Source organism: Pimephales promelas, chromosome 8, assembly GCF_988280905.1.
Source record: "Pimephales promelas chromosome 8, fPimPro1.hap1.1, whole genome shotgun sequence".
Taxonomy (NCBI): domain Eukaryota; kingdom Metazoa; phylum Chordata; class Actinopteri; order Cypriniformes; family Leuciscidae; genus Pimephales; species Pimephales promelas.
Window position 1 is genome coordinate 14224089 of NC_142776.1, and position 17582 is coordinate 14241670.

Consider the following 17582-nt stretch of genomic DNA (forward strand, 5'->3'; position numbering starts at 1 on the left):
TAAATTAATATATGACAATTAACAATAAAGGTGCCACACATTTTAGTCTGTATGAACTACATTTGATATGGAACACTGTGTTTAGAGTATCAGCATGTATTTGTCCTGTGGAAATTAATGCCTTAATTTGGCATTAACTTGAGTAAGAAGTACAAAAAACATACTGTTTGAAGTAAAAAATAAATAAAGAACACCTTTATTGTTGTTCATGTCATGTTGTTCATGGAGAAAAAGTTCCTGAACAATTTACCAGATTGCGGTCATAGACCTGTAATATTACAAGCTTGTTTAAAACAGTACTATATGAAATTCAAACACTTTATAAAATTGCAAAAGCATTTATGTTTAAATGTGAAGCAATCACACATACTTTAAAATAAAAGTATAATTATATAATGACTACAGCCACCATTTTTGTGTTGAAGAAATATGTTTAGATGCCACAAGATTATTGTTAGTTTTTACAACAATAAGGTAAAGCATAGTTTCTTTATACATAACTATCAGTTCATCCAACCGATAGCTATACTTGCTTTTCCTTTAGAGGGTAATGACATGGGGGGTGTAGTGCCTATCCCATCTAGCACTGGGTGAGAGGTGACATGCAGCATGAACATATCTGCCACTCTATTGCAAGGCTAGACAAAAAGACCACTGCACCACCCTATATAAATAAAATGTTAAACAAATTAAAAAGATTCCACTTACCCTTTTGACTTTTTGAACCGGTAATGTTTTCTATTACCGTCTACAGATATAGCCAGCATGTCTGGTGTGCATGCTGGGCATTTAAAGGGCTCCATCAGGCACAGATCTTCTTTCTTAAAGTTTCAGAAGGCAAACTCCCGAAAGGCTCTGTGGAATGTATCATCACAAATACTACCCGTCTGGAAAGAAGGATGGTATTATTTTGGTTAATAAAAGATTTTGAAGTCTGGTATTCAAACACTTTGAAAAAAAAAAAAAAAAAAACAGCCCTTACCCGACCAGTGCAAAGAGATCGATGTTCAAGCATCCTTATAAATGCTTGTTGGGATAAAGCTGGGCTGGCTAATTTCATCTGCTCAAATGATGTGAACAGATCAAATTTGAACAGCATTTGGCAGCTGGTGGTTGCTGGCCAGTATCTGCATTCAAGCAAGTCACTAACCCCAGGAGTCCATTTAGAAGGACAAAGTGGGCAGCTTATACACGGCAGACACAGGTTGTATGAACCTTAAAACAAACATGTGTTTACTATTTGACCAGTATTTGTACAGCACAGGACAAAAGTATATAGTAAGCCACTTTTATGGTTGACTTCATCTGGTTGGATATAAAAAGGTAGAAGGAAGTGACAAAACATACCGTTGATAGTCACCAATACAGTCTGCTTTCCTGGGAGAACTGTGAAGTCTTGGTTTGGACCACAGGAACAGATTTGCATTGGTAGAGGAATTGGAAGCATACACACTGCAGTACATTTCATAAAGTAATATCATTAATGTTTACACATTTACTCAACAAATTAAAAAATATTACTAAATAAATATATTCAGTTAAAGGAAACTGCAGAGGGCACCTACTACATTATCTGAACATACCTTGTTGAGTTGATACTGACCACTTTCATCAACCACCACTAAGGATGTTGGTGGAATAGGTTTTAAAAAACCATCAAACATAGCTTCCCTATCATGAAAAAATTTTTTCTGTGGATCTCGGTGTCACATGTTGAACAGAAAAACTGATTTCCTGAGGGAACACAGTCTAGGCACCGGACAACAGCATCAACAGTTTTGCATTGTTGACAGTAATGCTGGGTTACTGTCTCTGCAACCAACATGCCATTTAAGATCTCTGGCATTGCAGCCCTGAATTTTCTTTCAGAGATGACCTGTCTTTTGGTCCATGCAGACAAGGTAGGTGTCTCTTCTACTTCCACTGATGCAGAGACAATGACAGAAGTTAACAGGTCTTTTAGCTTCTGAAGATGTTGATCTAAATGAATAAAAAGAAAATAATAATAATCATAATATATATTAATAGAATAGAATTAGGAAAAAGCCAGTTGCAATAACGAATTTTAATAAAGCAAATTGTGACATTTTAAATTTAAAAGCTGAAATTATTTAGGTTTTCAATTCAATATGCTTACCAAGACTTGGACCCTGTTGCGGAATGTCATTTATTTGCACCTCCTCAACCTCTGAGAGCTCATCTGAGATGTAATGATATAGAAAACATTACTGCTGACCAAAAGCTTAGACACTTGTGAACAACAGTATGCAATGCATGTATATTTTACTGACCAGATCGATTCTTCCTGACACGTTGTGGAAGGATGTTCCCATGCTGGTCTCTCTTCCTCCAGGAAACAGTGGAGACTTCAGTGCCCCTTTTTTTCCTTTTCTTTTTAGTCTAAAAGTAAAAACTAAATGATAAATATGGGAGAAGCATTTGCAAATTTCTTTTAAATTGATAAAAGATAGAGAAATGATAGAGAAATAATGTATGAAATACTTTTTGGGTTTCCAACTCATCAGCCATGGTTTTTGCTGCTTCCAGCCATTCATTGAATTGTTTTAATGAGTCCGATGCCATTTGTAGATGTGTTTAGATAATATAAGTATAAAGTAAAAGCACAAATAAATCAAAACAGGAAAGAGAGAGGAGGAAAAAGAAACTGGCTCTTAAAGGAGCTGATTGATTTGTAAAAGATTTCATTGATGGGTACCAAAACCTGAAAACAAACAGATAAGATGATTAGTCAAAACAACCATGGCTCTGTAAGAGTCCACACATACTGGTCCTTGTCAACCTGTGTGTGCCTCCCAGTCGTTTCCAATCCTGGTCCTGGGGACCCACAGCTCTGCACAGTTTGTGAGATTGTACATCTCATTCATTTAACACACCTGATTCTGATCATCATCTCGTTGAGAAAGAGCTCTGAACTGAACTGGGTGATCCATTAACTTTTTTTTTCAGCCCAGATTCCATTCAGTTGTTTAATGTTCTCATTGCTAAATTTTTTTTTTTTGATATGGCTGTTGTGGTGTTCAAAATCTTTCTGCATTCCTTTTTGCCAAACTGCAACATTTTACAGATGTGGAAGATGTCAAATTTGTCATAAATTATGGCTGACTACCCTAACTCATCTGAAGACTATTTTCATCGCATTGGAAGAACAGACCACAAAAAACAGGCACAGCCTATACCTTCTTTACTCCCAACAACATGAAACAGGCCTAATCTCTGTCCTCCGAGAGGCAAACCAGGCCATCAACTCAAAACTGATCCAGATGGCAGAGGACAGAGGAGGTGAGGCTGCTAATTAACACAGATCATTTTAGAAACCTGAGATTAATGACATAATAGTTAACCTTTTTCCCCTCAATTTAAAGGTGCATTGCGCAACTTTTCATGTTAAAAATAGCCGTTTTCTAACCCATACATGCTTAAACAATCGCCTGATGGGCTGAATGAGCCCTTCTTTGATCACTGCGATCGCCTCTATAATCCTGTACAGTGAAATATATAAGAGGGATTCGGGCTCGAATCGGAGACTGGGCGTGACGTCATGCGCGTTCACGCTCGCCTGGCTATGTCTGGCAGGTTCGTGTAGCTATTCGCCGCCGTTCTCCGTATCAGAGAAGACCACTCGAGCGACACAACTCTGGTCAGCTTACCACAAAAGTAGACGATGGATTCAAAGGGGCTGTTTACACCTGGTCACTTCATGCGTTTTCTGTGATCGGATAGCTATTCGATCGTGAAAAGACAAGGGTGTAAATGCCCTCCGAAACGCATTCGAGACGGATTTGAATCGAAACTGGACAAGTGTAAATGCATCTGGTTGTTGAAACCAAGCTATAGGTTATGTCATGTTATTTTAGTCATATATGACGACGCGCATCACCTCAGATGAGCAGCTGAGCCCCTTCATCAAGTCAGCGCCGAAATCTATCGCAAATCAAAGTGAAAGTAAGTCGCAGACGCTTAACACTACCATCTTCATTAAAAGTAAAGAAATGAACTGATCTTACCAGGCCTGTTGCCGATCTCTCTTATTGCCGTCTTTGCTGATTTCGAAATTAGCCGATGATAAATAAAATCCAGCTCATATCTGTTGCTTTCGGTGACGTGCACTTCATTTAATCTGTATATGGCACGGAAAGAGACCGGCTTGTAGTTCATTACAAACCCCAACGCAAACTCCACGTGAGACAGAAAATAAAACTTCAGTCTGTCCAGTGCCAGGCGTCGGAATAAGACGAGAGTCGACATCGGGAAGCTTTCAACAAACGGAGAGATCTCCGGTCGGCTCTAGGGCTCAAACGGGTCCTGTACAAAGTGATAACTAAACGTGTTTCCATAATAATTCAATCATAAGTGGATACAGTAAGCACATGGAGATTGATGGAAACAAAAACCGAAGTTTTCTACTATCCCCGTTTCCCCCTCTCACACACATAAGTGTGTAATTTACTCGAATGCCTTTCCTTTCATATATTTTAAATGACTTGCAGATTTATTACTGGATTACCTCATTATGACTGTAACAAAAGATGTGTGCCGCACAGTGTGCTCCTTAGGTTATGAACAGCTCGTGCAAACGTGCGTATGTGTGTGTGTGTGTGTTCCTCCATGAACGCGCACAGCTCTGGTTGCAGTTTCGCTTGTCGCCAGAGGGGGCGTAGTTCTGCAAAAACTCAGAGACTTGCGTTTAGCTCCTTTAAAGATCGATCTCGTGGTGGTCGCAGTGGCTATAAGGACGATCGTCTGAGATAGGTATTCTAGTGGGGGTAGGGGAGATTTCAGTAGTTACAGAGATAGGGATTGTGACAGGGGTTATGGAAGTCGACCAAAGGTGCAGAATGGTGGCTATGGAGGCAGCAGCTATGATAAAAGTAACAATAGCAGCAGTAGCTATTGCTATGGTGGCAATGGACAGACCAGCTACAACACAGTGAACTCAGTTGCTGCCTTTGGGAATCAAACTTTCCAGAACCAGTCATTCACGGGTAATCTGGTTCAGGCCCAGAATGGGATAAACCACCCACAGTACCCATTTAATCATCCTTAACTGCCCCAGCAGCCACCACAGCCCATGGTTCCATTACCCATGCCCCCTTCCTTCCCCCAGTAGAGAATAGCAACTGCTGCTATTAGACACTTTCAGAGAATGAAGTGAATGATTGTTTACTTTCATTTGTACTGTTTATTTCGCTTATGGCAGATGTCAAGGACCAAGACAGTGAGGCAAGAGGACACAGGAAATTGTGTTTCAAAAAGGGGATTTATTACCCAAAGTATTGAAAATTTACATAAGGACCAAATTTAATAACTAGGCCTTAAAAGAGGTCAACAAAAAAGATAACTGAATATAAACTACATAGACTCATAACACAAGGTTAACTGAACAAAACCTGACCTCCCACAAAAACACAGAAGGGAGCTTATATAACGGCTTGACAAAACCAAATAACATAGAAGGGGTAAAAAAAAAATAACACTTGAGAACTCAAGAGCTAACTAAGGACAAAATCCCCCCTGACACATGGTGAGACATGGTATGGCCTAATGAGCTGGCTCCCGGATATAGGTCTCCTCAGCCCTCAGCCACTCCTTTCGCCCAACCAGGAAGGGACCGCCTCCAACAGGTCCAGGTAACTCAACACAAAGAAATAAGTAATTAGTGCACTCCCTGTAAATCAATGTAAAGGTAAAAATAAACCAAATCAAAAAACTGTACTGTGTTTGTTATTTAGATATCAGTTTGGATGACTGTAAATAAGAATCAGTACAACAAACAAAAAAAATAAAATAGAACGGTAATTAAATGTTTAGAATTGAGGTGATGTTACCCTGTGTGGCCGTAGCCATCACACACTCCCCCCCTTCAGGACTCTCGCTAGTACAGCGAGACAGGTAGTCGGCTGTCTGGTTCTCTCTGCCTGGGATGTGTTGGATACTGAAACGGAATGATTGCAGGGCCAGGTACCACCGGGTAATTCTTCCATTGGTGTCCTTCATCCTCTCCATCCACTGCAGTGCTTTATGGTCGGTCTCCAGTGTGAACTCTCTACCCAAAAGGTAGTAGTGGAAGGAGTCCAGGGCCCACTTGATAGCTAGTCCCTCTTTTTCCACGGTCAAATAATGGACCTCCCTGGGGAACAGTTTTCTGCTGATGTAAGCAACAGGATGGCGATTCTCAGGGGGGCCCTGAAGAAGCACAGCACCCAGACCCCTATCGGACGCATCAGTCTGCACAAAGAAATGGTCATTGAAGTTTGGACCATACAAAACTGGTTGCTTACTCATCGATTGCCGGATATCCTGGAAAGCTGCCACGGCCTCCTCTGTCCACTGGATCTGATTGGAACTCCAGGACCCAGTCAAGTCTGAGAGCAGAGCCGCCCTGGTGGAAAACTGCGGAATGAAGCAACGATAGAAGCCTGCCATGCCCAAAAAGGATCGGAGTTGCTTCCTTGTTTGGGGTAAAGGACATGACTCAATGGCTTGGATCTTACTAAGCTGTGGCCGTATCATCCCATTCCCAATGATATGTCCCAGGTACTCAGTCTCAGATACAGCAAAGGCACACATAGCGGGATTTACGGTCAGCCCAGCAGCGTGAAGACAGCCCAAGACGGTGCCCAGATGTTCCAGATGTTGCTCCCAGCTGTCACTATACAGAACTATATAATCAAGATAGGCTGCCGCAAATGCAGAAGAATCACGAAGTACCTGGTCCATCAGCCTCTGGAAACTTGCTGGCGCTCCATGAAGGCCAACTAGAAGCACCGTGAAGTGGAATAGGCCCCATGGAGTCCGGAAAGCAGTCAGTTCTCTGGATCGCTCCGTCAGTGGTACTTGCCAGTACCCTTTGCTAAGATCTAACGTGGTCAGGAATTTTGCCCTTCCCAGCCGTTCAAGCAGATCGTCAATCCTTGGTGTTGGATAGGAGTCAAACTGAGAAACTGAGTTCAAGTACCTGAAATCAATACAGAATCTTATGCTAACATCCTTTTTCGGTACAAGGACTACCGGGTTGCACCATTCACTCTTTGATGCCTCTATGATACCCTGGGACAGCATGAGACCCACCTCCTCCTTCAGTGCGGTCAACAGGCACTCAGGGATCCTGTAACTGAGTCGTCTCACAGAAGCACCTTCTTTAAGGACAAGATCATGTTCAACAAGATCAGTCCTCCCAGGGTTCTCCTGGAACACTTCAAGATTACAGATGGCTCTCACCTGCTGCTGTCTGTCTTCAGAGAGATGACTGAGATCAAAGTCCACTGGAACACCTTCAGAAGGTAAGTATTGCTCATCCACTTCCTCCTCTTCCAGAATGCTTCTGACGAGCATCACCTCTATTTTCTTTTCAGGTCGTTGCACCCATTCCTTTAGGAGGTTCACATGCAGTACTTTATTGGAACGTGACTGACCTGTGGTCAATATCCGATAAGTGGTAGGCCCAAGTTTCTTCTGGACCTCAAATGGTCCTTGCCACTTTGCCAAAAGCTTGTTGTCCTCACTAGGGAGAAGCACTAGCACCTTCTATCCCGGGCTGAAGGATCTCTGGCGGGCTGTCCGATCGTACCAGAACTTCTGCTGTTTCTGGGCCTCTGCCATGTGTGACTGGGCAAGCTCGCTCATTTTCTCCAATCGGTCTCTCATCTGCACAACATAGGATACCACATTAATAGAATCTCCTCTCCCCTGGTCTCCCTCCCAACTCTCTCTCAGCAGAGAAAGAGGGGCCTCTGACATCATGCCCATAAAGAAGTTCAAAGGGAGAAAACCCAGTGGAGGCTTGGGGTACTTCCCTGTATGCAAATAACAGATATGGCAGCCAGAGATCCCAGTCTGTACCACTGCTGTTCACAAACTTTCGCAACATCTGCTTCAGTGTCTTGTTGAAACGTTCCGTCAACCCATCCATTTGGGGGTGGTAAGGTGTGGTTCTCAGGCTCCTGATGCCAAGTAATTGATAGACCTGCTTCAACAGAGTTGACATAAAGTTGGTTCCTTGATCAGTCAGTATTTCACGAGGGAAACCCAGTCTTGAAAAAACCTGTATCAGACAAAAAGCAACAGATTTAGCTTTTATGGACTTCAATGGGAACACCTCTGGGTACTTGGTTGCATAGTCTGTTATAACCAGTATGTAACGGTTCCCAGCTTTACTCTTCTCAACAGGACCAACAATATCCATCCCAAGGCGTTCAAATGGAGTGGCAATGATGGGGAGAGGTAAGAGTGGGGCTCTGGAGGGAAGGCAAGCAGAAGTCATTTTACACTGAGGACAACTTTTGCAGAATTCAGCAACATCTCTACGCAGTCCCGGCCAGTGAAAATGTTGTTTAATGCGGGCTGTGGTTTTGTGCTTACCTAGGTGGCCAGCCCAGGAAGAATGCCCCAACACCAGAATAGCCTCTCTGGCTGCTTGGGGGACCACTAGCTGCAATACGGATTCCTGTTGACGGTAGAGAATGCCATTTTGCAAAAGGTACCCCTCTTTACTCACGTCCAGCTCATCTCCTGGCTCCTCCTCGATTTTCTGAAAAAGAGATGCTAAAGATGGATCAGATTTCTGCATGTTTATGATACTGGCTGGCATTTGAAATTCTAAAGGCAACTCTGGCTGGATGTTAGTTTGTGACTTCACAACTGTGTGAAGGAATTTCTCCTGTCTTCTGTGCCTGCGAGTTTTACGTGACTTACTGGGTGTTGCCTTGTCACTGTAGAATGGCAAGGTACTGAGGATCTGGAGGTGCTCATTAGACTTCTTAGCCTGCCCCCTGGTGACAGCAGCATAGCATTTCATGGTTTTGTCTGATTCGAACAAATCAAAAAGTACTGGGAGGTCTAGTCCTAGCACAACAGGATAAGGCAATTTATCAGCTACCACAATGTTCAAGAGATATGTTTGATTATCCACTTTGATATACATGTCAGCAGTTGAGTAACTCTTCTCATCACCATGCACACAACATATAGGGATAGTATCTCTGGTGCTCATAATATTGGTTGGTACGAACTTCCTATGCACAAGTGTCTGATCACTCCCGGTATCAATTAAAGCTTTGAGAGCAGTTCCATTAACTTCAACATCAGCCATCTTTACAGCCTGGTCCTTCTTAGAAACAGCATCCTCAGTGGCAGTGGCTCAGTGGTTCATGTGGGTTGTCTACGAACCGAAAGGTTGGTGGTTCAATCCTCGGTTCCACCTGACCAAGTGTCGAAGTGTCCATGAGCAAGACACCTAACCCCAGCTGCTCCCAACGAGCTGGATGGCGCCTTGCATGGCTGACACCGCCGTCGGTGTGTGAATGAGTGTGTGAATGGGTGAATGTGAGGCAAATGTAAAGCGCTTTGGTGGCCATTAGGTCTATGAAGGCGTTATATAAATGCAGTCCATTTACCATTTACCATTTTACTGCTGAGGGGGTTTACGGGTCTCTTGGGCTCTTCCATGAGTTGTAGCTCCATGGTTGTCCTTTTTTCCGTGCCGCCACAAACACATCCGCTAGTTTAGCAGCCTCCATGGCAGAACCTGGGTCGTGCTCTCTGATCCAAACCTGCAGCTCAGGGGACACCATTCTCAAGTATTGCTCCAGCATGATCATTTCACAAATTTCTTGTGTTGTTTTACCTTTTGGCTGGATCCACTTTCCATACAGCTCCTTGATTCTTGCATACAGTTCCTTTGGGTTTTCGTCAGGGCTCACCTCTAGGGAACGGAATCTTTGCCTATAGGTCTCAGGGTTAATGTCATACTTGGAGAGGATTGCACCTTTAACCCTATCATAATCAAGAGAGTCATCAATGTCCATATGAACATAAGCACTCCTCGCTTTACCAGTTAGCAATGGCATTAAATGAAAAACCCAGTCTGGCTTCTGCCATCTGCAGGCTAAGGCAATACGCTCAAATGCAATGAGAAAGTGTTCAATATCGTCATCATCAGTAAATTACATAGAAGGGGTAAAAAAAAACTAACACTTGAGAACTCAAGAGCTAACTAAGGACAAAATCCCCCCTGACACATGGTGAGACATGGTATGGCCTAATGAGCTGGCTCCCGGATATAGGTCTCCTCAGCCATAGACATAATATATACATAGACGCCCTATTGGCCGCTTTGGAACGTTGCTGCGATACGTCAACGGGTCCGCCATTTTGCGGAGGTCAAGACTGCATTGTAATTAAATGTGAGTAAACGGGTGAGCTGCGTTTTTCTGGATAAAAACATTCTTGGATAAGAATGGTGAAGATCCCCATACGGAGATATTTAAGTTTGCTCAATGTGGAAAAAGCATTTTATGTAATTGACCAGATTTTAGCAATAACATTGATAACTGATGGATCCTTTATGATAATACATATGTTGTGGTACAACTGGGCATGCAGTGCAATGCAAATAGTAATTATAACATAAAGTGAAAAGTAATAGTAAATAGTTTAGTCAATAAAATATACAAATAGTATACAGCAAATAAAATGGTAATGAATACATGTAAAAATATTGATAATAGTTTATTAATAATAGCAATAGAATAAGACATTTCAACTATAGAATAAACACACACAAAACATATTTAATATTTAGCTCTTTGTGTTAAATTTCAGTTTTATTGATCAGTAATAGGCTAGCCATTATAACAGAAGTAGCTTCAGTCAAACATACAATGTTAAAATAACCTAAATATAAAGTTATGAAACTTTACTTTGCCCTCAGCCAAAACTATTTACCAGGGAACCATTTATAGATTAATGAGACCAAAGATAAACACAAATTATACGAATTATATCTCATGTTTAACCTCTAGACTAGAGACATCCGAGCCAGCGGCAACCGTTAGAAGCACTGGCTGTGGTAGGGCTGTTCCAGGCGGGGGAGACTAGCGCTGGGCGGGGGCGCAGCAACTCCGAAAACTTCAGATCAAATTTTTAAATAGGCTCTATCTTTATAAACAAACCACATATTTGGGCTTTAAACAACTACATTGTCGACTGAAAAACTATTAAAACTACATTGCGTGACACAATAACAGTATTTAATCTGTAAACGTTACTTACAAATTAAATCATGACCAAATACAACCAAAAACAAACGTTCAGTCTTGCTTGTGAAAGGTGCTTCCTCGAAAGCTGTTTTCAATTGTGTGGCGATTTTTACAGCCCCAAGCAGCACACAAATCAGGCATTTTTCTCAATGGGCTCTATGCACGGTGGTATTTCCGGTGAAGCATTAGGGATGCTCGATAACTTCCGCCGATCGTAGAGTCCAATGCAATGGGCTATATGCACGCATAAGTTCCGCATTTGACGTAAGGATGCTCGTCCATTTCCGGTTGTGTAGATTAAAGCAGAGGAAAACCGTAGAAAACGGGATTATGGCAGAGTCTTCAATATTTACTGTCCTCCCGTCTTTGAAACGAAACATACATACGTTTAGATGTAATTTTATATATTTATGTTTATTTAATATAATTTTAAAAAGAAGCATAAACACAACAAGGGGTGTCTGTTTTATCTGTTTTTGTGACTAACGTTTCATTAGTATAACCATGGAGTATAAAATTCAATATAAATTCTCGGTATTGCATTGGACTCTATGATCGGCGGAAGTTATCGAGCATCCTTAATCCTTCACCGGAAATAACGCCGTGCATAGAGCCCATACCGAGAATTTATATTGAATTTTATACTCCACGGTTATACTAAAGAAACGTTAGTCACAAAAACAGATAAAACAAACACCCCTCGTTGTGTTTATGCTTCTTTTTAAAATTATATTAAATAAATATAACTATATATAAAATTACATCTAAATGTATGTACGTTTCATTTCAAAGACTGGAGGACAGTAAATTTTGAAGACTCTGCCATAATCCCGTTTTCCTCGGTTTTCCTCCGCTTTAATCTCCACAACCGGAAATGGACGAGCATCCTTGCGTCAAATGCGGAATTTATGCGTGCATATAGCCCATTCCCGGTATGAGAGGTATGGGAAAGTTGCTCTCCCCAATATGGCGGCGCCGTTGACGTACGCTCCAGCGGCCAATAGGGCGTCTATGCATATATTATGTCTATGTCCTCAGCCCTCAGCCACTCCTTTCGCCCAACCAGGAAGGGACCGCCTCCAACAGGTCCAGGTAACTCAACACAAAGGGTGCTTCTCAATATCCCTCCTCGTCTCCTCGCTCCTCCGTCCTCCCTCCTATGACCCGGAAACCGATCGAGCTCAGCCATCTTGAAGGACATCTCAATTCTCTAATTGCACCGTGAGGAGTCGAGGATCGAGGAGATAGGAGGCTTCCTGAGGAGTCATAAGCGAGGATACACAGGTGCATCCTACGCGGAACTGTTATATTGACTAAACGTGACGCACGTGTCAATTCTCCTCCCCCTTCACATCGGTCACAATCATTTTAATTTATACTTTACCTTTGCAGTTTATATAAACCACACATCTCTGATATTTCAACAGTATAGCCTATCTTTATTATTATTTATTATTAATTTATTAAATAACCAAACTTTAACAACATAAGGGCAGATCCTTTTAGCGCTGCTGATGACACTGTGGAGTGACGCTCGAGTCATCAAGTACTCCAATGTATATAAAAAAGCTTTTATTCGATTCCTCTGTCCTCCTTTCCTTTCCTCGCTTCCTCCCCTCGCGTCCTACAGGGGGTGGAGCTGAGACGCAAGGAAAGGAAGCAAGGAAAGGAAACGAGGATGCACAAATAAGAAATGAGAAGCACCCATAGAAATATGTAATTAGTGCACTCCCTGTAAATCAATGTAAAGGTAAAACAAAATAAACCAAATCAAAAAACTGTACTGTGTTTGTTATTTAGATATCAGTTTGGATGACTGTAAATAAGAATCAATACAACAAACAAAAAAAATAAAATAGAACGGTAATTAAATGTTTAGAATGGAGGTGATGTTACCCTGTGTGGCCGTAGCCGTCACAGCAGAGCTGGATGTTTTAGCTCATCCAGCTGATATTATTGGTCAAAGCAATACAATGCATACATGTTCTACAGTTTTTGTTACATTCCTCCGTAATTTATTTTTACTAGGTAGTGCACTCTTTGATTTATTGTATGTTTTAACACAATGTTTGAAATCTGATTTGAGGGTCATGTATGGATCTTCAAATAAAGAGGGCAAAGAAAATTCCAGTGGTGTCTGACTTTTCTTTTTCTTTTTTGGGTGGGAGGTTTGAAAGGGGTATGTTGTAACATTGCATTTAATCTACGACTTTAGCACAGAGAGGGTGATAACATACACCGTCCATTGTAACAGCAACCCTGTGTACTTGGTCAATAAAGTGCCATTAATTAAATACTGGGTTGAAGATTATAGTAGTCCATGCTGTATAGTTTACACTTGGGTTTGTCGCATCCAAAAGACAGTGCTGGGAAAGCTCAAGGAATTGTTTTTAAACCCCTGGTGTACAAAAATGGGTTGCTGCAAGGGGTTTTGAGAAATAGTAATTGAAATTTGTAGGGATGCACCAATACCAGTATCTGTATTGGGCCTGATACTGTTAGTGTACTTGTACATATTCAGCTGCCTAAAAACAAAACCATGTTGAAAACCTATGTAAAAATGTTCACCTTAGTCCATTTATGTACATTATAAAGAAGAACTATATAAAATCACATGTTGGCTACATATAAGTGAACATTTGAACCTTTATTGGATTTTTAGTAGGTTATTCTAGTGAATTGAAACTCAATACTTACATTTAAAAGTTGTATAGTGGCATTTTCTCTAAAAAAATATCTGTCGTCAACTGCGCACAAGGAATCCTGGGGTAGGCAAGGCCGCGAAGTATTCATCTGTTTTATCTTTCATTTCACAGGAAAAGAAGGCCGCATTTGAAGGAGCCTTTGAATTGGGACAGCCTTCGTCGCTCCACTGTGTCACAAATGGCTTCCACTTTAACAAGTCCTGTAACAGTCTTCAAAGGATGCAGCCCCAGAATTGGGACACACCTTCATCCAATGATGACATCACTCTGCACGTCAGCTTCTCGTCAGATTTTCTGTCCAATCAAATGCTCCCTAGAATATGAAGTGTCCTGCCCCTCACACTATAAATAAAAGCTGAAATTGGTCACTTGCTCAAACATTTACTGTTTTCTATATGGTGAATGGGACATGACACTGTGTGTAGTGCTCAGTGGGAATATGGGGAACACAATATAGGGAATGATTCATGCAATGTAAATATTTTTTCTATGGGGCGAATGAAGTATGTTTTGTGTGTGTGTGTTAGTGTCAGGCGAATCACTGCTATATGCACACAGTCTGCTCCGGTCCAGAGACACGATAGCCCAGAGCGGGCCACCATTTCTCCAGCAACCTGTCTGTCACTCACAAATTAGAGCATCTACTAAGCAAAGGTATCTAAAATAAACAGAAAATTATACACGAGTATAGTTTTATTCTCTTTATATTTACTATCATTATGATTAGGTAATTTTCATTATTAATCATTATTTATTTATTTTTTTCCCTCTAAGCACTAACGAATGCTCCACACGCCAGTTCAGTAGGTGGCGGCAATGCACCTAAAGCATGTTTGCAAAGCGACAATAAACAATACAAGAAGAAAGTTTAACATGCAGCAAGCATGAAAATTATTACAGACTTCATTGTTTGAAGAACAGGACTGACGATCTCATGTAACACCCACAGACATAGGGAACACGAAGTAAAAGGTATATTATATGAGTTCTTTCAAACCTGTCATAGCGTTGAAGTTTTGTTAGCCTTTTTTTTTTATTTTGGACCGCTGCACAGACATTTTCAAGCTAGCTTAATCTGGATAATATTTAGTGTTCCCCTTTTTAAATTAATTTCTGCCAACTACTAACGTTTTAAACCTTTAGGGAAATGTTACTTCACTGCATCAGAAGGCGTCTCCAGCTTTTAAGCGAAAAGCTCCCCTGGTATCATCGGAATATATCCAAGTGCATTAGTACTCGTGATGTCAGTTCTGATGAAACCAGCCTCTTGATGCAACTTTGCGCTGAGCGTTATTACATTTCTTCTGAAGCGTTTCACACTAGGTCATGTACATATGGGCCCTTAGGAACAGAACTAAAGAAAAACATTATTGAGCTGTGGACTTCAGCAATACGTTCAAGAGCATATGTTTTTGGGATAAATACCTCAGCGTTAAGTATAACGTGTGAGGAACCTTTCAGGATTGTTGACATAAGGACTCTTAAAGAAATCCTAAACCAAGACAGTTTTACTACAGAAGAAGCATCTCAAAAGATTCAAAAACTTTTGAAAGACAATGCGTCTGTTCGGACGAGTCTGCTACAGGGTGAGTGCAGACCGGTCTTCACTATGCATACATTGCGCATTGCATAGGTCGCACAGTCCATGCGATGGTTTTAGTCATCTGGGATGTTATCATTTTCTCCTCAAGGTGCTTTACAGCAGTATACTCAGGCTTTGGAGCTTGTGAATAGGACATTACCTTTTGGATTGGCAGAGGTTGGTCTGTGCCATCATTTCGATAATCAGCTCAGACATTCATCCAGTTGGTGAGTCAGGCCTTATTATCTTATCTATCATTTTTATCAGCTGCGTTATTTTAGACTTAATGTAAATCATGTAAAATAGTAATTATTTTAATTTCTTTTCCTTTACATATGCAACCTTTTAATTAACTTCTGTTAGTTCTTTTGAGGTAACCGAATCATCTTTGGTCTGGTTCTGTTCTCCCCGGACTTCTTCACAGTGGATGGACTACTGGGCTCATCAAAGACTGCAGTGGTGGAGGAAGGTAAAGCATGGAAGCACAAATATGGGAGAATTGGGTACTGACACTTAGAGCAGTGGTGGTTCTCAACTGGTTTGGCTATGGTCGTTAAGCTGTGACCCAAATATTTTCCATATTTTCTTAAAAATGCCTGACACACAAGTACTGTCCCTCTTTACTTAAAATTACATTAAAGGAATAGTTCTTTCTTCTGAACACAAAAGGATATGTTTTAAAGAATGTTTCAGACCTGACTTCCATAGTATTTTTTTTCTTACCATGGAATATTTTTTTTCTTTACTCTTGTGTCTGACAGTACATTTAAATTGGTAAAGTTACTGATTTGAAAAGTTAGTAATAAAATATACAACAAAGCAACACATTATATAATAAAATAAGCAGATCTATTATTTTCCATTTAAAAGCCAAGACTTAAAGGGTTAGTTCACCCAAAAATGAAAATTCTGTCAGTATTTACTCACCCTCATGTTGTTCCAACCCCGTAAGACCTTCGTTAATCTTCGGAACACAAATTAAGATATTTAAGATATTAAGATCGCTCCTGCATACAGTCCATAGGCTTCTTGAGGGACTGGCTCTTGCTGTCCCCGAAAAGTCATTAAAGACATCGTTAAAATAGTCCAAGTGACTACAGGGGCTCAATCTTAAGTTTATCAAACGACGAGAACACTTTTGTGCGCAAAAAAACAACAAAAATAAATAAAAAAATAAAATCTTTTTTTCAAGTCATTTGGTTCATTCAACTGGAGAGTCACGAACACGAATCACAGAACAGAGCAAGACGAGCGTTTATTATTATTTGTTGATAAAGATAATTATTCTTATTTAATTGTTAACTAAGTATTGTAAAGTGTTACCGAACAGTAATAAAGAATCAGAACATTTTCAATCAATATCTAGGCCATTTTTTTAGTCCAGATTAAAATGTAAAAATGTATATGCCTGATTTTACAGACAAGTTTTAAGTCCCAGACTAAAATGGATGTTTGAGCTGTCTTAAAGGACAACTCCGGCGCAAAATGAACCTTTAGTCTAATTACACATTGTTACCTAGTCAACCATTATCTGAGATTTGTTTTCATGATTGCCGAATGTAAATAGTTTTATCTCTAAAAACAGTTTAGCCTATAACGCTAGTATATTGCTAGTATATAGGGCATAGAGTAATGACAAATAAAAATCGCTTGTTATTACCACCAAAAAGGCTCAAAATAGCCCCACACTAACACGACAGCATAACAAGGGTCCCTACATTCAAACCGAAGCATTGAGAACTCAGTGTCCATACAGTTTAATAAGCAGATATTTTATACACACAGTCAACTTCGCGAATACAGGAAGAAGCCATCTTGGAAAAATAGTCTCGACCAGTCGATCTACGAACGCCGATCCAAGTGCGCTGGTGAGATGTGAATAAGGTGATAAGGTGAGCGCGAACAGTAGGCTATGTGTTCATATTGAAGAGAAGTAAACGGTTTGTGTTTGTGTTTCTTCTGGAAACAACGGACCATATGAGATTCTGCACAGTTCAGCGCACTTGGATTGGCGCTCGTAGATCGACTGGTAGAGACTATTTTTCAAAGATGGCTTCTTCCTGTATTTGCGAAGTTGACAGTGTGTATAAAATATCTTCTTATTAAACTGTTTGGACACTGACAAAGTTCTCAATGCTTCGGTTTGAATGTAGGGAACCTTGTTATGCTGTCGTGTTGGTGTGGGGCTATTTTGAGCCCTGTTAGTGGTAATAACAAGCGATTTTTATTTGTCATTAC

At 40.7% G+C, this 17582-nt stretch overlaps 2 protein-coding genes across 8 annotated transcripts in view; one reads left to right on the forward strand and one right to left on the reverse strand.

The window, feature by feature from the left end:
• Positions 1 to 2198, reverse strand: part of LOC120473859 (uncharacterized) — a 3199-nt gene extending 1001 nt beyond the window's left edge. Inside the window, exons 1-4 of one of the 3 annotated variants that reach the window (XM_089134008.1) lie at positions 2138 to 2198; positions 1348 to 1980; positions 983 to 1215; positions 709 to 887 (exon numbers count right to left, since the gene is read on the reverse strand). In XM_089134008.1, the coding sequence (XP_088990134.1) occupies positions 709 to 803 (95 nt within the window). In that variant the 5' untranslated portion in view covers positions 804 to 887; positions 983 to 1215; positions 1348 to 1980; positions 2138 to 2198. The other 2 variants (XM_089134009.1, XM_089134007.1) reach the window with 2 other exon arrangements.
• A 12408-nt stretch (positions 2199 to 14606) lies between these two features.
• The window catches only part of polg2 (polymerase (DNA directed), gamma 2, accessory subunit), a 62117-nt gene continuing 59141 nt past the window's right edge, over positions 14607 to 17582 (forward strand). For 4 of the 5 annotated variants that reach the window (XR_016169461.1, XM_089134015.1, XM_089134018.1 and 1 more), the window contains exons 1-3: positions 14607 to 15348; positions 15454 to 15571; positions 15708 to 15813. Coding sequence is in view for 4 of the 5 variants with exons in the window: in XM_089134015.1 (XP_088990141.1) it covers positions 14910 to 15348; positions 15454 to 15571; positions 15708 to 15813 (663 nt within the window). In the remaining variant the exon portion in view is untranslated. The remainder of the gene's footprint in view (positions 15349 to 15453; positions 15572 to 15707; positions 15814 to 17582) is intronic. The other variant, XM_089134016.1, reaches the window with a different exon arrangement.